We start from the raw sequence: 23,989 nt of genomic DNA, 5'->3' as shown, positions 1-23,989 counted from the left end.
AGTGGCAGAATAAAGCAATTCTGTTCTTTAAAAAGAGATTCCGGAGAATGAAGCCCTCGTCTCATATAAAAAGAAAAATGGGACGGGGGGGGGGGGTAAATGGACAATACTCGCGGACTGGAAGAGCGCCACCAGTGGGGTGCCGCAGGGCTCAGTGTTTGGACCCATGCTCTTCAACATCTTTATAAATGATCTAGACACTGGTGCGATGAGTGCGGTGATTAAATTTGTGGACGATACAAAATTATTCAGAGTAGTGAACACACAGGGGGATTGCGAAGATCTGCAACGTGACATAATCAAGCTCGAGAAATGGGCATTGACATGGCAAATGAAGTTCAACATGGATAAGTGTCACAAAAATCTTATGCACGAATACAGGATATCCAGGGCGGTACTTGGAGAGACCCCCCAGGAAAGAGACTTGCTGCCGTAAATGGACCTTTCTGTTTTAGAGGCATTGCGAATGCCCGAACCTTTTACTGTATTGCCATTAACAAGTTCTAACATGTAAGACAAAAATGCAGCTTAAAAAGCAAAAAGATTAATACAAAAATTAAATGACCACTGGACATCAGACCTTTTACTACTAAAGCTGAAAACTTCCAAGGTCAGAAGACTGCAAAAAATCTACAGGGAGTAGAGGCGCAGTCTCTAATGGTTACTGCAGTGGATTGAGATCCTGGGGAAGTTATTTAACCCTCTGTTGTCTCAGGTGCAAAAACTTGATTGTGAGACTGCTAGGGACAGAAAAAGTACCTGCATATACTAAAAAGAGTCGATATTCAAAGCTATTTAACTGGCTAGAAACAGATCCTGGCCTATTATAATTGCCTGTTTGGGGCTAACTGGTCATTTTCAGCAGCACTTAAAACCTGTCAGTGTTGCTGAAAAAGACCAGTTAGCACTTAAAAGCAAAACGGGCTATTTTGGGGGGCATCCTGAGGGGTGGAGTCAGCACAGCCAATTAAGTGCCATATTTAGCACTTAACTGGTAAAGGTCGCCACGTAAATAGGACAGCATAAAAATCAGTTCTATCTTTATGCCGTGCCCTTAACCGGCTATGGTGTAGTCAACTCCAGAAACCTAGAAGTTTTGTGCCAAAGTCTGGACATGGCTCAGCATTGAATTTCCAGGTATGACACTGGTGAAGATCTGTAAAAACGCCGCGTGCCAACAGCTGAATACCAACCCCCTAAATGTGAACTGCTTTGGTTGTACCACTGAAAAAGGCAGTATATCAAATCCATACCCCCTTTTAGAACCCAGACAACTCGCAAGGCTCTCAGAACACAAACTTATTGATTCTGTACGCTTCTTCAAAAGAGAGACATTTGCACATAATATAACAAGCAGCTAGGCTGGGTGAGAAGTGTAATCAAATCAGTGCCGCAGTGACAAAAAAACATAAGCAGAATTAACCCAGTAGATTTGTGAACCTTAAAACTTAAGTAAATGCTAGGCAGAAAAGAGGATCAAAATTCATTTGTAATCTGTGCAGCAACACTGCAACTGGTCTGCTCATTTCAAAAGGGAGAGGCTGAATGCTTGTCCTTGACATGGCCTGAAACAAACTAAACTAAACCTTAAATTTGTATACCGCATAATCTTCATAAAGATAGAGCTCGGCACGGTTTTCAATAAATGAGGGAAGGACATAATAAGAAATTAGAGGTTATGAAAAGGATAGCTAGCTTTACATTTTAAATAGATAGCTTTACGTTTTGGAGAAAAGCCAGGTTTTCAGATGCTTTCGGAATAATTGGAATGAGCCTAGGTTCCGCAGCGGGGCAAGGAGGTTATTCCAAAGCTCAGTGAATTTGAAGAAAAGGGACAAACATATCCTAGGCAACATTATGCTTCAAGCTTTTTTTTCAATCTCTTACTCTTCAAATAAAATACATCTGCCAGGCTTGCAGCAATAACCTGTCTCCACAGTGCTTGATAACAGCTACATAATGTGGATGACTGTCAATGGACTCTTCCTGATCTCTGATCTGAAGGGTTACCTTCGAAAGCTAATCAAAAAATGCATTAAGATAGTCCAATTAAAAAAAAAAAAAAGATCACCTTTATGTTTTTGTTTTATTTCTACATATTTCCTGATCAGCTAAATTGAGCCACATTAGTAAAGGGGTACACCAATTCCAAGCAACAAAATGTTTTGAAATAAAACGTGGATATAATTTTAACATGTAGATACTGTATTTTGAATGACAAGTGGACGGAAACACTTGGGAGAGGCCACAGGTTATTGGATCTCAGAGTTATATACCGTGAGTTTCCCAAAATGCAAGTGTTTTGGGGAAAATAAAACACTACTCTGAAGTTCCTCCTCTGCTTTGAGCAAAGACACAACACAGTAAATGCTTGTTTTTGTCTACCTTGCTTCTGTGTTATTCACAACCCAACTGCTCCTGAAAACTAAGTGAAATGAACGGGGGAAAGCATACTAATAGCCCATCAATGTACTGTACTGTCTTCAGCTTGTTTTAATACTATCTTTTCAGTCTAATCTCTCACAAGTAGGAACAAATTGTGAGGCATCAACTTTTGTGCATTGGCAGGTGGAAAAACAAGAGTTCATCATTACAGCACTGTATATATGAATCCATGCTAAGTGGTACATCTGGTAGAAGGGGAAAAAACCAGAAGCTCTCTAACAGTTCTACCAACAAAAAGCCATTTTGATAACTTTGCATCAGAAACACACATTTGCATAATCCTCCCTCCCCCATTGCCCCCTCCCCCAGAGTCTCTCTCATTGTAGGTTTCTTCGCTTCCTGATAACGTTTAGGGGGATGTATAGAAATATTTGGTCTTCACGTTGCCCATGAGCTCATCCTCATAGTTGGGGAGGCAGCAGAAGAGGACAGCACAGCCGAACATAACAATGGTGCTGCTCCAGCCAAAACCGTACGTCCAGCTATACAGGTACTTGTAATTTTGTGTGACCAGGTCTTGTGTGTACTTCGATGGGTAGATGACAAGGGCAATAATCTGGCAAACAACTGAAATAAAAAGACAAGAGTAGAAATATGGTGAGCAACCTACAATCTGGTGCAGGATTACAGCATCGATACTTGAAATACAACTGTTTAGAGCACAGGTGTCGAAGTCGGTCCTCGAGGGCCGCAATCCAGTCGGGTTTTCAGAATTTCCCCAATGAATATGCATTGAAAGCAGTGCATGCAAATAGATCTCATGCAGATTCATTGGGGAAATCCTGAAAACCCGACTGGATTGCGGCCCTCGAGGAGGGACTTTGACACCCCTGGTTTAGAGCTATCAAAGTCCCAATCACATTCTATTACAGCATCCACTTCAACCTGTAAATAGCTAGGGTCCATCCACGCTACCTCCTCAAAGTACAATTTGCCTCAACGTGAGCTGCAGTACGGTTTGGGTGCAAAGAATGACACGGTGACAAAATTCATCACCTTCCTGTCCCCGCGGATAACCACGAGGAACCATCCCGTGTCATTCTTTAGTGTCTATCTCAACCTCAGTCTTTCTACACCAGCATTCTTCAATGCAAGGCTGGAAAGTCAGTGGTTGTGCCCATTCATACCACTGATTCTTCCCTCTCTCAAAGAATGACATGGAGATGGTTTCCCGCGGTTATCCACAGGGACTGGAATGGTGATTAGTTTAATCACCATGTCATCATTGCCATGGAATCCATGAATACTATGGAAGGTGAATATGAACTGCATCCACCCTAGTGCTAGACCCCTTGAATCTAAGTTTCTCTCCTCATTGCCTTGTTGTGCCCACCAAAAGATATGCTTCCCCTTCTGTGGGCTATACATACTGCTCAAATAGGCAAACAATTTCACCTTACAAAATTTGATATGAAAAAAAAAAAAAAAAAGCAACCCAAACAACAAAGTTACATACAGTACTTAAGTTCATATACAATCTCCTGTTCAATCATTTGCTTCAGCTTTCCTATAATATTATATTCTATGAGTTTGAATGTTGCCTGTCGATCACTCAGGTCCTTCACGCAACTGAGCCACCAGGCCAGACTAGCTCATAAAATGTAGCATTTTATAGAAATTAGAATTATTCTATCTCATTTTTTCCAGCATGAACAGCTGAGTGGTTGTTGAATCTTCCTATCTTCCCTGGCTTTCTCCCCATGCATCCCCCTGACCACCTTCTTTTTAGCCAGAAGTTGAAATCCAGCTTTTTCTGCTGATGCTGCTTGTGATCTTCAGCAAGTCACTTTGGGGCAGGAGGCAGGGGGCCTACCAACTATGCAGGCGAAACCTAGCTGCAATCCCTCTTATTCCCATTTGTATGGAATTTAGCATGCATCGAGCCATAACTTGCTCCGTATATGCTCTTTACTGTAAAGCCTTGTAGGAACATCTTTCATGTGCCTAATGAAAAATTGCATAGGATGACACTTCATCTGCACAGGAACTTTCAAACCACATGTCTAATGTTTAGTCAGGCTCATAACTCTTGAGTCATGTACAAGAATTAAGGGAAAGAGGAAAGGGATTGGGACGTATACTACCTTTTTGTAGTTACACAACCACACTCAAAGCAGTTTACATATACTGTATACAGGTACTAACTACTTAATCCTCCATTGCCCTGGAATTTGATCCCACGATCTGTGGTTGAAGAGGCAGCAGCTCTACCACTAGACCACACCTCATTGTAGAGCAGGCGAGAATGTTCACAAAACAACTTCCCAATCAATGTTAATTCAAAGCACGTTTAATTCAATGCAGCTGGCAATGAGAAAAAGAAAAGGTTCTCCCTCAATATTCGCAGGGGTTAGGGGCAGAGCCGGCCCGCGAATATTAAAAAACCGTGAATAATATTCGGGCCGATTCTGATCCACCCCCTGCCTTCTCCCAGAATCCCGGACCTTACCTTACGCCCTGAGACTCCCCGGAACCGTACCTGGTGGTCTAGCGGGCTTTCGGGGCAGGAGCGATCTTTCTACGCTCCTGCCCCGTGCAGATCACTCATAGGAAATGGCTGCCGTGAGCTCCCATTGTAGTCTCGAGACTACGGGAGCTCAAGGCAGCCATTTCCTATGAGTGATCTGCATGGGGCAGGAGCGTAGGTAGATCCCTCCTGCCCCGGAGGCCCACTAGACCACCAGGTAAAGTCCTGGGGAGTCTCAGAGGGCTTAAAAATAGCCCAAAAAATTAAAAACAATTAAAAAAAAAAATCACAAATAATCAAATCCATGGATACTGAAACCGCGGATTCGGAGAGAGAAGTGTAGACCAAAAGAAGTTGGGAAAAAGAAGGAACCTGGATTATTTGCAAATGAAGGCTCACAGGACCAGCTCCCAGCCTTGCTTACCTATGAGGAATGGAAGAACTGCCATGTAAAAAACTAAACCTCTGATGTTTCACTCAACATCACGGTCAGCGCTGATCTCAAATGCCGACTATGGCATTTTAAGTTCTGCCAGGATATTCGGCCATTTTGAGCACAGTAGAAGCAGCCTGCACTTTTAAAGGAGCTGATTAAATTGTTTTTGAGACAGATGCCACTTATAAAATCTTTGTTTGAATCTTGTATATCGGTTCCCTGACGCAGGAACAAAACGGGCCACGTCGGAACCCTCAATAAAGATGTTCTTTTGTTACAACTGCACAAGCAGCGAAGAAAGAACCTTTCTGATGTTTGTTCAATCATATGCAATGATTGGGTGATGAGGTGACATTCTTGGGGTTCACCCCTTGGTTTTGCCTCTATGGCTCTGAGCATATTTTTGACTACATATGAAGATATTCCTAATATTTTAAGGAGGTTGAATTACCTACAGGAGAGTGAATTTTTGTAGTTTCTAGGATATTCAGTGGCACTGAATATCATTCTAGAATAGATATAGGCTGCTGCAGAACTTATCTGGTATGGCTCATACCTGGATAAGTATTTGGGGTTGTTAAAACAGCTATTTTACTGGCTTAAAATGTATCTGCGTAGTTTTCTAGGCAGTGGTGCTGATCATCAACCACAGTTGGATAAGTTCTGGCTCTCAGCTGGTCCTAGTCCTGAAGAGGTACTGAGTGAGGACCTACTAAGGGGAAGAAAAACTTCATTGGAGTATCTGACCTGCTGATTTCATTGTCTTTTACTTTTTTAATTAATTACTCTGCTTAGTTAGAAAAGTCAGTTTAATGTGGCCTTTAAAGCCTAAGTTAGGATTTTATATAAAACGTGTTTTAGAGCAGTGTTCTTCAACCACCGGTCCATGGACCGGTGCCGGTACATAGAAATTTCCTGCCGGTCCACAGGGCCGGCATGTGCATCTGGCCCAAAACTGTGTTCTTTAACTGCCGGTCCGCGGTGCGATCGATGCATTGTTAATAAGATTATATTGTGTGAATATATGAATGGAAAAAATGTGTGTATATATGAATGGAAAAAATAGTGTTACAATTAGGACTATGAGGGCAGGGGCTGGGGTGGAGATTGGATAGAGATGGGCAGGGTCTGGCCCACGACTTAGCCCAGTGTTCTTCAACCGCTGGTCTGCGGACCGATGACAGTACACAAAATAATTATTTTATTTCTGCTGGTCCATAGGTGTAAAAAGGTTGAAGAACACTGTTTTAGAGTCTAGATTAGTATTTTAAGCTGAATTTTAGGGCATAAGATATCAGTTTAGAGCACCGATAGCAGTTGAGGAAAGCCTTTTGTTTAGTGTTTTAATTCCCTTCTACCCACCTCAAGGCTGATTTTTTTATTTATAGGCTCTTTAGCCAATTAAGAGGAGGGTGTTGCTTTGGTAGGGCTTTTTCTGTTTACTCTTCACTCTTCTTTCATCAGGTCTAAAGCTGTCAAAACGGCAGTCAGAGAGGCCAAGCAGAGAATAGAAGAGAACCTAGCAAAGAACATTAAGAAGGGGGATAAATCCTTCTTCAGGTATATTAGTGATAGAAAAAGAAACACAGATGGGATAGTACGCCTTAGGAAACCAGACGGGGATTATGTAGAATTGGATTCCGATAAAGCCGAACTACTAAATGAATACTTCTGCTCAGTCTTTACCTGCGAGGCGCCGGGGTCCAGTCCACAGCTGCAAGCAAGGCAAGGATCGGAAGACCTGTTTTTGAATTTCAAGTTTACACCCGGCAGCGTCTACTGTGAACTATCAAGGCTCACAGTAAACAAAGCCATGGGACCGGACAATCTACACCCCATGGTGCTTAGAGAGTTGTGTGATGTTCTGGCAGGACCGTTATCCGTACTCTTCAATCTTTCCCTGAGTATGGGAAGAGTCCCTCTGGACTGGAAGACAGCCAATGTCATCCCACTCCACAAAAAGGGCTGCAGGACGGAGGCTGCGAATTACAGACCGGTGAGTTTCACATCCATAGTGAGTAAACTCATGGAAACACTAATTAAACATAAAATAGATACGATCCTGGACGAGGAGAATCTACGAGATCCCCACCAATATGGATTCACCAAGGGAAGGTCCTGCCAATCCAATCTAATTAGCTTCTTCGACTGGGTAACAAGAAAGCTGGATGTGGGGGAGTCCCTAGACATCGTGTACTTGGACTTCAATAAAGCTTTTGATAGCGTCCCACACCGCAGGTTATTGAACAAGATGAAATCGATGGGATTAGGAGAGACATTAACTGCATGGGCCAATGATTGGCTAAGTGGTAGACTTCAGAGGGTGGTGGTAAACGGTACCCTCTCTAAAACGTCGGAGGTGACCAGTGGAGTGCCACAGGGCTTGGTGCCATGGGCCCGATCCTATTCAACATATTCATAGGGGACCTGACTCAAGGGCTTAAAGGTAAAATAACACTGTTCGCTGATGACGCCAAACTATGCAACATAGTAGGTAAAAGCACTTTGCCCGACAGTATGACGCAGGACCTACTTCTATTGGAACATTGGTCCTCAAATTGGCAGCTAAGCTTCAATGCTAAAAAATGTAAGGTCATGCACCTTGGCAGCAGAAATCTGTGCAGAACTTACACACTAAATGGGGAAACCTTAGCTAAGACTAAAGCAGAACGTGATTTAGGAGTGATAATTAGTGAAGACATGAAAACTGCTAATCAAGTGGAGAAGGCTCCATCAAAGGCTAGATAAATGATGGGTTGTATCCGTAGAAGTTTGTCAGCCAGAAACTCGAAGTCATCATGCCATTGTACAGATCCATGGTGAGACCTCATCTGGAATATTGTGTACAATTCTGGAGGCCACATTACCAAAAAGATGTGCTGAGGGTTGAGTCAGTTCAACGAATGGCCACCAGGATGGTCTTGGGCCTCAGGGATCTCCCGTATGAGGAAAGGCTGAATAAATTGCAGCTGTACTCACTCGATGAATGTAGAGAGAGAGGAGACATGATTGAGACGTTTAAATATATCACGAGCCATATCGAGGTGGAAGATGATATCTTCTTTCTTAAAGGACCCTTGGCCACAAGAGGGCTTCTGCTAAAAATCAGGGGCGGGAAATTTCATGGCGACACCAGGAAGTATTTCTTCACCGAAAGGGTGGTTGATCATTGGAATGAACTTCCACTGCAGGTGATTGAGGCCAGCAGCGTGCCAGATTTTAAAAGTAAATGGGACACACATGTGGGATCTCTAGGGGGGTAAAGCCGAGGGGGGTGGGTCATTAGAGTGGGCAGACTTGATGGGCTATGGCCCTTTTCTGCCGTCATTTTCTATGTTTCTATACTTCTGCAACCACAGTATGGCTGGGAAACATCCTGTCACCCTAGTTACAATTTCTGCCTCTGTGCAGACAAAAAAATGTTATCTAAGCAGAGGGCTGGTTCCATGTGCAAGACATCTTCAGCTTCAATTCCTCATGAAGAAACTGAGAGGTGGTAAGACTAAGAAGCATCCATGAGAATGAGAGCTACATTGGTAAAATGCTTTAATGAGGCATCAAAGATTTCCAGCAGTGAGGCAGAAGAGGCCATGCTGAGGGAGGACAGCTGGACTCGGATTACAGGACCCTCCACGATCGATACTATAATCCCACCTGTCCTTGAACTGAAGAAATGGTATGCAGCTCTGGAAGTGGAGGAAATGAGAGCACCCCAAAGAAAGGAAGAACCAAAACTTGAAATCCTCAAAGTTGCTGAATCCAAACTTTTCATAACCCGAGCTACGCCAACCTCTATAATCACATTCCCTGAGTAAAAAAATATTTTCTCCTATTTGTTGTAAAATTATTCTCTTGTAATTTCATTGAGTATCCCCTTGATTTTGTACTTTTTGAAAGAGTGATTCACTTACCCATTCTACACTATTCGGGATTTTGTAGACCTCCGTTATATCTTACCTTAACTGTCTCTTTTCCAAGCCTAAGGCAACTTCCGGGACAAACCACACCCACGACTCACCTAAGGCAAACTTAAGCGGGCATGCAGGCCTCCCTAGGCTCCTGGGGGCATCTCCAATGTAGGTGGCCTGCCTCAGGAGCTTTTTTTCTAAAAACATGCGTCCCGATTGGCTGGTTAGATAGCAGCAGGACGCCTACCGCTGCCTACAATTGGGACGCAGATTATAGAATCAGGGCCCAAAAGTGTATCTGACCTCAACAAAGCTTGGGATAAGTACATTGGATCTCTAAGAGAAAGGAAGGGGTAGTAGATGGCATGGATAGGCAGAGTAGATAAGCCATAAGACCTTTAGTTTTCTAGTTTCTACCTTAGCTCTGCCCCCAAACCACACCAGGACAGTCAGTACCATTATCCAGATAATGCTCCTACCCAGATAAGTGCTGCTGAATTCCCAAAAATCTGTATCTATCCTCACACAAACACACACTGAGTAGCTTTCTCCTATTAAGTGGTATTTATTATTTTAGTGGTGCAACTAAATTTGGTTTAAAAAAAAGGAGTTAGCTGTACAGTACTCTTGCCTGTCAAAAGGCAGGGAAGGCAGAAGGCAGCTGGTGAGGCAGGAGAGGGCAGCTAGAGCGCCGGCGAGTGAAGAAAATCACTCGCAGTCTGCTCCGATCGCCTCTTCCTGTAGTAAAGTCGAGCTACACCAATCAGGAGCTGCTTTGACATGCAGCTCCTGATTGGGGTAGCCCGACTTTACTACAGGAAGAGGTGGTTGGAGCAGACCGCAAATGAGCGAGTCCGCGATTCACGAATTCGCAGGGGAACCCTGTATTCCTATTACACCTTCCTACAGCTGCATTCATTACAACTTCAAATTAAATTAAATAATGTCTATACTTCAACAATCTTACCAGCAAGTAACAGTAGGGCTCCAATCAGTCTCAGCAGGCCCACCTGTGGCATGCACAAGCCCACAAAGGAAAGCAGGAAGCAGATGACCAGAATTATAAAGCCAATGAGCAGCATGGCAGCTGTGGCTCTACCCCAAGCTGGAAAAAAAAAAACAAAAGGAAACTGTTAAACCTGAATTATCAAGATCAGAGTTCGGTGTATTGTCATACGTGGCACTGCATCTTCAGCTTAGGAGAAGTGGTATACAGAAATAGATTGTAGAGTAATAGTGCATATAATACATGTGTAGACATCTTTATACATGTACATACAAATATCTAAAAATGCATATCTACACCAAGCCTCAACAAAATTTTCTTAGGATCCAGGAGCCAGACTCAAGAACAATTGGAATATTTATGTGCATGCCAGTAGCCCAAGTCTGTCACCTACCCCCACAGCCCCAGCCTCTGGCCATTGCCAACCTGCCTCTCCACCCACCCACCCAACCATGCATAGGGTTACCATACTTGTGAAGAAAAAAAAGGGAGGACACATAACCCTGCCCCCACCCACAACACATTCCTGCCCCACCCTACCCCCCATCTTTCCCTCATTTCCTTAAATCCCCCTTCCCATCCTCTGTACCCTTTTAGCCTTCATCTACCCTCCACTGCATCTCATCACTCCATCAGTCCCAGATCCATCCTTTGCCTCCAAGGTCATTTTTCTATCGCTGTCCCCATATTCCACTCCATCCAGCTTCTCTTTCTTCTTTCCCCTTTCTCCTGTACCCTCACCCCAGGACCAATATCTCTCTCTTTTCATCTCTGCCCCCTCCTCATGATATTGCATCTCTCTCTCTCTCTCCTCCTTCCACTCCCTAGATCCAATGTCTTTCTCAATCTTCTCACATACCAGTACCTACTTCTTGCTCCCTCTTTAGCTTTAATTCCCCAAAAGCTCCATGGTAGCATCTCTCCCTACCCCTCTAGTTACTTGTCTTGCTCGCTCTTTCCAGCTATGGGTGCTACTCTATCTCTTCTTACAACCCCACCTCCACCTCCTGCAGGTGCTTCTTTTTTTTTTTCTCTCTCTCTCTCTCTCTCTCGCTCCTTCCAACCAACCCCCCCTAAGTGGGATCCAGTGGCATAGACTCTCTCCCCCTCCAGAACCCCACCCTAAAGTTGGGTATGGCTCTACTACTACTGCTAATCATTTCTATAGAACTACTAGACATACGTTCTCCTCCACTTACCTCCTCTCCAGCCACTGCAGTTCAATCTTTGGGCCATTGGCAACCTCAATGAGGTAAGCCTGCTGCCTTTGGCCTGCCCCAGAAGCCTTCTCTCTGTAAGTCCCGCCTACACAGAAGTCGCTGCAGAGAGACGACTTCTGGGACAGGCTGAAGGCAACAGTGATGCTGCTGCGGCTTAAAGACTAAATTGCAGGGGAGGTGATAGGTGGGGGAATCGGGACAGCCATACCTGACTCCAGGGTATAAGCTGGCCATGACAAACTCACTGGGCTTATGGACCGGCTAAACCCAGACAAATTCCTCTACTTAAAAAAAGACCCTCCAGACACCTAGACAGTACTCTAAAAAAAGAGTTACCATATGTTTTCCCAGACATATGGTAGCCCTTAGCCCCAGCAACAACCTAATCATCACCTAATTAGGATGCGCTCATGCTCTGTCCTCTATCCCCCAATAGCACCCTGCCTAAATAAATGGCATAGCCAAATCCAATTTATGCAACAATCCTACCCATACAGCTTACAAAAGAACATCAGAATAGTTTCACTTGGTCAGACTAATAGTCCATCCAGCCTAGTATCCTGTCCTCACAGTAACCAATCTAGGTCACAAGTACCTGGCAAAAACCCTAATAGTAGCAACATTCCATGCAACCAATCCAGGGCCTCCCCATGTCTGTCTCAAAGTCTCAAAAGCAGAACATGAACTTTTCCTCCAGGAACTTCTCCAACCCTTATGTTGTTAATCTTCCTTTGCTAATGCTCAGTGTGGGGCCAATGCAACAGTAATACCACTGCCTTGCTGCTGTTTCAAACCACTATAGAACAAATGCACACACACACCCCCCACCACCTCTCAGTCTGCATCGCCTGACCTGCTACAGCTTCATTTGGCATTGCGGCAGCCACCAACACATGGCCCAATGCTTCCCCATGGTGACTTGGTATCCAAGTTTGTTGAGCCCAGTATCTTAAAATACAGTGCCTTGTAAGCGTCTTCACATCCTTATACATAATGTGAAACAATAAATATTCAAGAGAATAAAATTCAAGACTTCTTGGTTTGTAATGTTTTACACCACAAGATTCTGGGCTGTTTTGCTGGAAAAGGGGATTCATCTAATATGAGCGTCTACCAATTCTTTAGCATCATATAACTTGAATACAGATTTAACAAACACGAAAGAGGAAAAGAAACACAAAGAACAGCAGCAGAACTAGCCACCAGCCGCTTCCTACGCTCTCTCTAGCCACAATGAATTCTAGTAATTTCAGTTCAAAAATGAAAAACATTTTTAACACCATAAGAAATACATATTGAAGTTTCCTGCAAAATGTCGTATGTGGCACCAAGGGCCGAGACTCTTGGCCTAAGACAGGGGTGTCAAAGTCCCTCTTTGAGGGCCGCAATCCAGTCGGGTTTTCAGGATTTCCCCAATGAATATGCATGAGATCTATTAGCATATAATGAAAGCAGTGCATGCAAATAGATCTCATGCATATTCAATGGGTAAATCCTGAAAACCCAACTGGATTGCGGCCCTTGAGGAGGGACTTTGACACCCCTGGCCTAAGAGCTAATAAGTCTTTCCTCCTCTTCTATGAAACAAGAGATACATCAGGTATCCACCAAACTAACCTTACAACCTAAAAACTGCTCACGCATATGCCTGAAGAATAAAGTCTCTATCATTCTATCATATTCCAAACATCAGAAGGAGATTTGTTCTTTCAGTTGTAATAACTTCCAGTGAGTTTTCTAAAAAAAAAAAAAAAAAAAAGCTAAAGCTAATGAATCCACTCTTCTGGTATAGCCTTCACAGAGTCAATTCGGGGTAGAACTTTCTAGTCCTTTCTTGATGTTAAGATACAATAGGAAGCATGCATTCAGACGGAACCAATAACACAAGAATTTTCTTACCATTTCTACTACAGACATAATAGGAGATTTTAGAAAATTCAGCACTCTCAAATTTTCTCTCTCCAATTCTCCATATGCTCTAACTTCCTTATAATAGTAGATCTTAGAACTGCAAGGTACAGGTGGAATATAAGCCATTAATGTAATGTAATGTAATCTTTTCTTCCAACAATGTCAACTTTCAATTGTTTCAATTTTGTTCTAGGTGCTCTTCTTGTTTCCCCAACCTTTCTCCTTAGGCCTGTAATATCTATCCTCGCCTTTCCACTTTTGGAAAAAAAAAAAAAAAGATGTGAACATAAAATGTGTACATATAAAAGATGACAAATTTGATATGTGATCCTTTTCTCAGAAAAAAAAAAATAGAAGGAACTATTATGAATTAGAATCCATTTTTTTCCTTTTTCCCTTGCGATACTGAAAAAATTCTACACAAACTGTAGTGGTTAGCAGATATTGGGGGTTGGGGGAGGGTGGTGGTAGACAAGAAATTGAACCATATGGCAGGGCTTCCCAGACTGTGGATCACAACCACATCCTAGGTTTATGGTTCTGATCAGAGTATGCCCTCCATAAAAACTCTATTGGGCTGCATCTCCAGAGGGGGCAGGGGGGTTATACGCTTTCTGTGGCCATATGACTGGGATCAGGGAGGAGAGGGTGGTACAGTGGTTAAAGCTACAGCCTCAGCACCCTGTGGGTTCAAACCCTGCGCTTCTCCCTGTGACCCTGGGCAAGTCACTAAATCCTCCACTGCCCCAGGTACATTAGACTGTGAGACCACCCGGACAGATAGGAAAAATGCTTGAAGTGTATGTAAACCACTTTGAGTGTGGTTGTAAAACTACAAAAAGGTGGCATACATTACATTAGTGATTTCTATTCCACCGTTACCTTACGGTTCAAGGCAGATTACACAAGAATTGTCCCAATGTTACGAAATACATTCGGTGGGTTACAAGAGAATTGTCAAGATACTAGTAAATGTTTAATGAGTGGTTTGAATATTTTTGATTTGCTATGTAGATGGTGTTTTGGGTGAAGTTTTTTTTTTTGGGGGGGGAGTCTGGTTCTGTTATAAAGGTTAAATGTACTTTCTGAAGAGTAGGGTTTTTGTTTCTTTTTTGAAGGTTTTCAAGTCCTAATCCCTCTATACACCATCCCATGACCAGTTCTTGATATTTATTGACTGCCTTTATGAAGACATTCACCCAAAAGGATATAAATATGTATAACTGGCTGCTTATAATGTAAATTGGTGAGCTGAGGTAAGGATTGCGACCCACAGTTTGGGGAGCCCTGCCATACGATTCCATGGCTATCCCCCCACCTTCCTCAAATATCTGTGCTAACCATGGTCTGTGTAAAATTCTTCCAGTAGTGTCATAAGGGAAAAAGGAGAGAAATGGATTCTAATTCATAATCGTTCCTCTATTGCTTTTGAGAAAATGATCGCAAATATATACATTTAGGCCCATATTCTATAAACAGCGCCTTAACCTAGGCGCCAGTAGGTACCCTTCTGGTGCCTAAGTGAAAAATGCCATTTAAAAGACTTTTAAAAAGGATTTTCAAGGCACCTACTGGAGCCTAAAAAAAAAAAAACAACAAACTCTCCCGGTACCGGAATCACACCTATGTATGCACCTTATGGTGCCTAACACCAGAAGTGGCGATAGGTGCCCTAAGTTTATGATAAGGTATGTGCCGGAAATGTAGGCCTTGAAAATCCTCGCCTACATTTCCAGCGCCCACCTTTGCCAGAGGCACCATTCTCTAAATGACGCCACTGCGTGACTGACATGCAATTGGCAGCCGCTGACATCAGTACCATTTAGAGAGTCCAGGTCTTAAAAGATGAAAAATTGATTTAACAGGAGAAGCTAAATTAATCACATGCTGAATTGACTCCCCAGTCATTAGTAGCCGTATAGAAGCTTTCAATAAACAAGTCAGAAATGAACAGCAAAGCGGTGTATGTGTACATTGAAGTGTTCCTAATGCCAGAAAAGGTTTCAACTTTATTATACTTGATATACAGCATATCAAAGAAATAGATGTGGTTTACAATAAAATGAAGTTAAAAGACAGACAAATATAGTAAAGTAGTAATTCTGAGATCTCAATGCTCTGCAGGCCAGGGATCCACCACCTCCCCTAATTGAGAAAGGTTTAAAAAACAAACAAACCCAGATTTGAGTTTTGACACTGGACAATGTTTAGCTCAAACTGGTAATGGTTAACTCTGGTTAGTTATCTGCCTTATCTTTGAAGGATGTGAGAGAGAGATGTGATCTCCTGAAAACAGAGGCAAGCACACATGCTTACAAGTTGCTATGGGTCTTTCTCAATGCTTGTTTGTGGTGGCACAGTGGGGTTTCTGGTAACAGAATCTTATGGTATGTTCTAGGGATACTACTGCCTCTCCCACGTGTATATATGAGGGAGCCCACTATCACAATTCCCTTATAATCCCACACAACCTATGGTGCTCCCAAGGTTGAAAGGGGAGACAAAATGCTAGAAAATAAAATAAAGTTGCACTCAGCATTTTGTATAAAGACCAGACCATTTTAAATAAAAATTGTATTTAACTCTCTTGCTGAATGTTAAGATATTCAGTTGATATTAGTCACTTTCAATGGCTTTTACAAAGTTGTGGTAGAGGTTTCTTTTATGGGCCAGCAAAGTAAATTCTCAGACATTCATAGAATTCCTGTGAGCGTCAGAGCATTTACCATGTCGGTCCATCTGCAGTAGAAACCTTTACCACAGCTTTGTAAAAGAAGTCCTTTATGATACAAATTGATATATACAGAGAATAAATAAAAGTCAGTGCTCAATGCTCATTTCCATCTTCTTCTCATTTAGGGATTTGCTATGTATATTCCACATCTTTTTGAGCAGGAATGGGGAACTCCGGTCCTCGAGGGCCGTAATCCAGTCGGGTTTTCAGGATTTCCCCAATGAATATGCACTGAAAGCAGTGCATGCAAATAGATCTCATGCATATTCATTGGGGAAATCCTGAAAACCTGACTGGATTACGGCCCTCGAGGACCGGAGTTCCCCACCCCTGTTTTTGAGTCTAGTCACTTGTTGAGTTTTTTTAATGTCTCTACCACTTTAATAATAATGTCTCTACCTCTACGGCCCTTGAGGATCGACTTTGACACCCCTGATCTAGGGTATAGATAGAAGGACAAGGGGGATTAAATGATTTAGACAAGGATCACCTTACAGGTGATGGGCCGCCGCGGGAGCGGACTGCTGGGTGCGATGGACCTCTGGTCTTCTTATGTTCTTATTTCTAACTAGAAGGCAAGATTTGAACTAGGAGGTCATAATATGAAGCTAGAAGGAGGGAGGCTTAGGAGCAAAGTCAGGAAATATCTTCATAAGAAGTGCATGGAATGCCCGCCCAGAAAAGGTGGGAGACAAATACAGCAATATATATTCAAAAGACATGAAATATACATAAAGAATCTCTCAAAAGGAGTTAGCTGGTATGAGGAGCTGGGAGGAGTTAAGATAGCGGACGGCTTGTGACTGAGCTCCGAGTGTTCTTACAAAATTCTTTCCTGATATTACCTTTAACTGGCTATGAGAAGCTATTTTTTAAAAAATTTCTTGGATCTTCACTATGCCGCACACAAAAAGGAACAGTGAGAGCCGCAAAGTTTCCGGCTCCTACCTCCTCTTCGATACAACTAACACTTCCTAAGCTGTTGGATCGTTGGATGCTCGTCAGCCCTCGCATGACCCTCGGGGGATAGACCTCGCTGTGGAATCGAACGAGGGAGCACTTGGTTCCTTGGAGCCAGACATATCTTTGTCATCCCCAACGATCTCCACGCCTGTCCAGCGGAGGTGTGGAGTGGCAATCTAGCCCTGGCAAAAAGGAAACCCCGGAGCTAGATCTGGGTGGAGCTTCACCCGCAGCTGCACAGAAAAATCAAAAGAATGCTGAGGGAGCTGGAAACCTGGCAGCAATACCGGCAGTCACATTGGAGACACTCCTTGAGGCCATAAAGAAAATGGACGCAATGGTGGGGAAAATTGCTCAGGACATGGGAGGTATTAGTAACTAAAGTAGGACATTCAACAGTGAGGAAAATTGCTCAGGACATGGAGGTATTAGTAACTAAAGTTCCCCCCCCCATTTTGTTTTGATCCTTCTCCCTCTCTTTTTCATTACACAAATGTATTTCTACCCTTTTTCATTTTGTTTCGGTAAGTTAATGTTCGTCTGTGTGTTTGATTGTCGGTTTTAATAATTATAATTTTGTTTTTAACTTATGCCTTTCCACTCTTTGTATTTATATATTATGTAAAACCGCTTTGAATTTTGATAAGGCGGTATATCAAATTTTTAAATAAACCTGATTCAACAAGAGACTGTTACATTGAAAGACTATCACAGCAGTTACGAAAAGATCAGAGCCTATTTTCATGGAAGATTGAGCAAATTGAGAACTATAACAGGCGGTTAAATCTTAGAGTTTTAAATTGTCCAAAAATTCAGGCTATGTCCCCAGTTGAAGTTTTAAAAAAAAAGCCCAAAAAAACTTCTAATAGAAAATTTGGATTTCCCCCCCGGATAATATGCCGCTTATAAATAAAGCATACCATTTACTATTTCCTAAGAATAAAAATCCTGGTTCTGTTGAAGATAATTTACAAAATCTTACTGCACTCCTAGAGGATTCACTATCCAAAGTCAAGGAGAGAGCTACTTTGCTAATGAATTTTATTTTTGAGCAAGATCTTAATTCTGTTATGTGACTGTACTTCAAAAAGGGTGGAACGCCTTTTTGTGGCCAGCGTGTATGGATTTATCCAGACGTCACTAAATCAACTAAATCTTGCCATGAGGGAGGAAACTAGGAGCCACCTTTTTGTTAGCTTACCCCTGTAAATGTGTTGTCAAATATTTGGGTTTAAAATATGCCTTTTTCCTACCTGAACACCTAAGATCTTTTTTGGATCTCAAGGGATTAACCAGTGGAGTGACTAAAAGTTCAAAATGAAGTACTGAGGGAAGGGCCAATTAAACCTAAATACTTTTTGAATATAACGTTAAAACATTCTCTTTATTTTCTAAAATTCCTCAACTAATTATGGCGGTCTAAAGAAGACTCTAAACTCATTATTGTAATGTGTCTTTTCTATATTTTTTTTTTTACTTTGGAATTGTTTACTGGGGGATATGATTCTGTAGTTCCATAAAGCAATGTTACTTACCGTAACAGTTGTTATCCAGGAACAGCAGGCAGCTATTCTCACTAGTGGGTGATGTCATCCGACAGAGCCCCGATACGGACATCTCACAAGCATGTCTTGCTTGAAGAAACTTAGAAGTTTCGAGATGCCCGCACCGCGCATGCGCCAGTGCCTTCCCGCCCGATGGTCCGGGCGTGTCTCCTCAGTTCAGGTAGCTAGCAAAGTAGCTAACCCAGGGGAGGTGGGTGGGACGTGAGAATAACAACTGTTACGGTAAGTAACATTGCTTTATCCCAGGACAAGCAGGCAGGTATTCTCACTAGTGGGTGACCTCCAAGCTAACCTCAATGGGATGGTGGGAGAGTTGGCAACTTAGGAGAATAAATTTTGTAGCACAGTTTGGCCAAACTGTCCATCCCTTCTGGAGAATGTATCCAGACAATAATGAGAGGTGAATGTATGAACCGAGGACCAAGTGGCAGCCTTACAAATCTCCTCAATCGGTGTCGATCTGAGGAAGGCTACAGAGGCTGCCATCGCTCTGACCTTATGGGCTGTGACCTTACAGGGAAGGGGTAGTCCAGCCTGGGCATAGCAGAAAGAGATACAAGCTGCCATCCAGTTGGAGATGGTACGCTTTGATACAGGTCGTCCCAATTTGTTCGGATCAAAGGAGACGAATAGTTGAGGAGCAGTTCTGTGTGGTTTGGTGCGATCCAAGTAGAAAGCCAAAGCACGTTTACAGTCCAGAGTGTGAAGAGCTGATTCTCCAGGATGAGAATGAGGCTTTGGAAAAAACACTGGAAGAACAATGGATTGGTTGAGATGAAATTCAGAGACCACTTTAGGCAGGAATTTAGGATGAGTGCGGAGGAGCATCTTGTCATGATGGAATACTGTGAAAGGTGGGTCCACCACCAAGGCCTGAAGCTCGCTGACCCTGCGAGCAGACGTGAGGGCCACTAGAAAAACCACTTTCCAAGTGAGAAACTTTAGTGGAGCCATTTTCAGAGGCTCAAAAGGAGGTTTCATAAGCCGAGAAAGGACAACATTGAGATCCCAAACCACTGGAGGCGGTTTGAGAGGAGGATTGACATGAAAAAGTCCTTTCATAAATCTGGAAACCACAGGATGAGCAGAGAGAGGTTTCCCCTGTAAAGGCTGATGGAAAGCAGCAATCGCACTCAGGTGGACTCGTATAGATGTCGACTTGAGACCAGACTGAGACAGGTGTAGAAGATAGTCCAACACAGAAGATAGAGAGGCTCTCTAAAGCTCCTTAGAGTTGGAAATACACCAGGAAGAAAATCTAGTCCATTTTTGGGAGTAGCATTGACGAGTAGCAGGCTTCCTCGAAGCCTCCAAGACATCCCTCACCGCTGGGGAAAACTGGTGAGGGGTTACGTTGAGAGGAACCAAGCTGTCAGGTGGAGAGACTGCAGGTTGGGATGAAGTAGAGATCTTTGATGCTGAGTAAGCAGTGAAGGAAACACTGGAAGAAGCATCGGCTCCCTGCTGCTGAGTTGAAGTAGAAGGGAGAACCAAGGTTGTCGGAGCCACCGAGGAGCTATCAGGAATCAGGATCATGGTGGCACGATCGGACCTCAGCTTGACCAGAGTCTTCTGAATGAGAGGAAATGGAGGAAACGCATACAGAAAGCGATTCCCCCAATCCAGTAGAAAAGCATCCGCCTCGAGGCGATGAGGAGTGTAGATCCTGGAGCAGAATTGAGGCAGCTTGAAATTGTGGGGAGCCGCAATGAGGTCTATCTGAGGTGTTCCCCACTGAGCAAAGATCTGAAGAAGGGACGTGGAATGGAGTGTCCACTCGTGAGGCTGGAGAAGACGACTCAATTTGTCTGCCAAGACATTGTCCTTCCCCTGGATGTAGACAGCCCTGAGGAAGACGTTGTGGCGAACCGCCCAATCCCAGACTCTGAGAGCTTCCTGGCAGAGGGAGGCCGAGCCCCTGCCCCCCTGCTTGTTGACATAATACATGGCGACCTGGTTGTCTGTGCGAATGAGGACCACCATGTCGTGAAGCAGATGTTGGAAGGCTTGGAGAGCATTGAAGATGGCTCTGAGCTCCAGAAGATTGATTTGATGGAGTCGGTCCGCACTGGTCCAGAATCCCTGAGTGCGAAGCCCATCCAGATGCACTCCCCAGGCATAGGTCGAGGAATCGGTCGTGAGGACCTTCTGGTGGGGAGGAGAATGAAACAGCAAACCTCTGGATAGATTCAAAGAGGTCATCCACCAAAGTAGAGACTGCCGAAGAGCAGGAGTGACGACGATGTGTCGAGACAATGGATCCGCCACCTGAGTCCACTGAGATGCCAGGGTCCACTGAGGAATTCTGAGATGGAATCTGGCGAACGGCGTCATATGAACTGTAGAGGCCATGTGGCCCAGGAGGACCATCATGAGTCTCGCCGAGATGGACTGGCGAGAAGACACAGACTGGCAGAGATGAAGAAGGGCATCCATGCGCTGAGGAGGAAGGAACGCTCTGAGGCGGATGGTATCCAGGACCGCTCCGATGAAAGGGAGCGACTGCGTGGGCCGCAGATGAGACTTGGGAAAGTTGATCTCGAATCCCAAACTCTGTAGGAACTGAATCGTGGACAGGGTCGCCGAGATGACCCCCGATGCCGAGGGAGCCTTGATGAGCCAGTCGTCGAGGTAGGGAAATACCTGAAGACCCTGGTTCCTGAGTGCAGCGGCCACTACCACCAGACATTTCGTGAAGACTCTGGGAGACGAGGACAGGCCGAATGGAAGCACTCGATACTGCAGATGCAGATGTCCCACCCAAAATCTGAGGAATCTGCGGGAGGCCGGGTGAATAGGAATGTGAGTGTAGACCTCCTTGAGATCCAGAGAGCATAACCAGTCGTTCTGCTCGAGGAGGGGGTAGAGAGAAGCAAGCGTCAGCATGCGAAACCTCTCTTTGACCAGGAATTTGTTGAGGACCCTGAGGTCCAAAATGGGTCTCAGGTCGCCCGTCTTCTTCGGAACGAGGAAGTACCAGGAGTAAAACCCCTGGTTGTGTTGGTCCACAGGGAGCGGCTCGACGGCCCGGAGCCAGAGCAAAGCCTGGGCTTCCTGAAGAAGAAGGCTGAGTCAAAAAGGCTGAGGGGCCTTAGAGACAGCAGACGGCTGAAACTTTTGCTGACCCTTCTGAGGAGGCTGCCGCTTCGCTGGTTGCCTCGCTGGAGGGGCTTGCCTCGGCTGATAACGCTGCTGAGTCAAGTTGGAAGGATACTCTCTTGGAGGGTGGTCTGGAGGAACCCGATGGAATTGAAGAGAGTATCCTTCCCTGATGATAGCAAGGACCCAGAGGTCGGTGGTTACGGCCTCCCAGCGATGATAAAAATGATGGAGGCGCCCTCCGATGGGAAAAACAGGAGGAGGCAGAACGAGACTGGTTATGCCCTCGACGAGACAGTCAAAAAGGCTGAGGGGCCTTAGAGACAGCAGACAGCTGAAACTTTTGCTGACCCTTCCGAGGAGGCTGCCGCTTCGCTGGTTGCCTCGCTGGAGGGGCTTGCCTCGGCTGATAACGCTGCTGTTAAATCAAAGGCGGTCGAGAGGGTCGAGACTGCTGAGGCTTAGGCTTCGGCCTAAGAATGGACTGGAAGGATTTTTCATGATCCGACAATTTCTTCGTGACAGTCTCGATGGATTCGTCAAAAAGATCCGCCCCAGCACACGGGACGTTAGCCAGGCGGTCCTGAAGATTCGGGTCCATGTCAATGGTCCGTAACCAGGCCAAACGGCGCATCGCCACAGAGCAGGCTGCTGCTCGTGCCGAGAGTTCGAAAGCATCATAGGCCGATTGCATCAACTGAAGACGAAGTTGGGACAGCGAAGCAACGACTTCTTCAAACTCAAACCAAGCCTGGGACTCGATGTAGGGTGTGAATTTCCGAAGCACAGGCAGAAAAAATTCCAAATAGGTGGCGAAGTGGAAATTATAATTCAGGACTCGGGACGCCATCATCGAATTCTGATAGATGCGTCGTCCAAACGTATCCATTGTCCTGCCCTCGCGGCCCGGAGGCACCGAAGCATACACCTGGCCAGGATGAGACCGCTTGAGCGAGGATTCGACCAGGAGGGACTGATGAGAAAGCTGAGGTCCCTCGAAGCCTTTATGATGCACTGTGCGGTACCGAGCGTCCAATTTGCCAGGTACCGCCGGGATGGAGTAAGGAGACTCAAAGCACCGCATGAAGGTTTGATCAAGGAGCTTGTGCAGAGGCAGGCGTAAGGACTCGGCCGGAGGACGAGGCAAGTGCATGGTATCGAGATACTCCTTGGAGTAGCGGGACCCTGCATCGAGGGTAATGTCCATGTCATCTGCCATCTGCCTGAGAAACGAGGAAAAGGACAGTTGGTCCGCCAACGCTGGTCTCCGAGAAGGACTAGAAGAAGTTGAGGTTTTGGGCTCCACGGAGGCCTGTGAGCAACAGGGTGAGTAAAATACCTCGGGGTCCTCGAACTCCGGGCCGGGAGGAGGAGACCCAGCAGAAGCAGAATACCCCATCCGAGGCAATTTCTTTTGAGGTGAGACGGTGGAGTGCCGAGAGGAATGCCTCGAAGAGTGTCTGGAGCGATGCCCCTCTCGATGTCTGGAAGGGGATCGAGTTCGTCTGTGAGAGTACTGGTCCCCAGAAGCCTCCAAGGAGCAGATAGGACTCGAAGCTGTCGATCGTAGAGGCGGATGAGTCGGAGCCTCCCCGGAAGCCACCCAGGCCTGATAGGGGGTCCGGAAGAACTCGTCCTGCCTCCTGCTATGCCCAGGACTGGGAGGCCTCGAAGGTGGACGCCCCACTGTGTCATGGGGCGGAGTAATAGGTTCCAAAGGAGGTAGGTCACTAAGGGAAGCTTTCCTCGAGGGAATTGGTTCCAAGGGAGGCATATCTCCAAGAGGAGCCATCGTCGATGGAACCGGTTCCAAGGGAGGCATGGCCCCAACCGAGGATCGCCTCGAGGAGCTGGACACCGCCCGCCGGTCCTCCTCGCCGAGCAACGAGGTCGTGCGGCGCGGAGGAGGAGGAGGGGCGGCCCGCCCCTCGGGACCGGAACTGGGAGGTCACCCTGGATCGAGGCAATCAGCCGGGGACCCATGGTAGTCATGAGCTCCACAAATTGAGCCTCCAGGAGGGACTTCAACGAAGCCGATATGGAGGGATCCGCACCAAACGGGGGCCCTTCCGCACGGTCTTCGCGCACTTTCGGTGCAGTGTGCTTCTGTTTGCCAGGTTTCGGCACTTTAAGCACCACCGGAGGAACTATGGGGGTCGGTACCTGTTCCGAGGAGACAGATGAAGGCACCGGCGCTGAAGACAAGGCCGAAACCGGCGTGAACGAGGCTGGTTT

The 23,989-nt window shown here is 45.1% G+C and overlaps 1 protein-coding gene across 1 annotated transcript in view; it reads right to left on the bottom strand.

Moving 5' to 3' along the window:
• Positions 1-2,497: 2,497 nt before the first annotated feature.
• PERP (p53 apoptosis effector related to PMP22) overlaps positions 2,498-23,989 on the bottom strand; it is a 46,182-nt gene continuing 24,690 nt past the window's right edge. The window contains exons 2-3 of the mRNA XM_033938454.1: positions 10,224-10,361; positions 2,498-3,012 (exon numbers count right to left, since the gene is read on the bottom strand). Of these exons, the coding sequence (XP_033794345.1) occupies positions 2,795-3,012; positions 10,224-10,361 (356 nt within the window). The 3' untranslated portion in view covers positions 2,498-2,794. The remainder of the gene's footprint in view (positions 3,013-10,223; positions 10,362-23,989) is intronic.

The sequence above is a fragment of the Geotrypetes seraphini genome, chromosome 3, assembly GCF_902459505.1.
Source record: "Geotrypetes seraphini chromosome 3, aGeoSer1.1, whole genome shotgun sequence".
Taxonomy (NCBI): Eukaryota; Metazoa; Chordata; class Amphibia; order Gymnophiona; family Dermophiidae; genus Geotrypetes; species Geotrypetes seraphini.
Note: the sequence above shows the minus strand (reverse complement) of the source record. Positions and strands in the feature narration are given on the sequence as shown.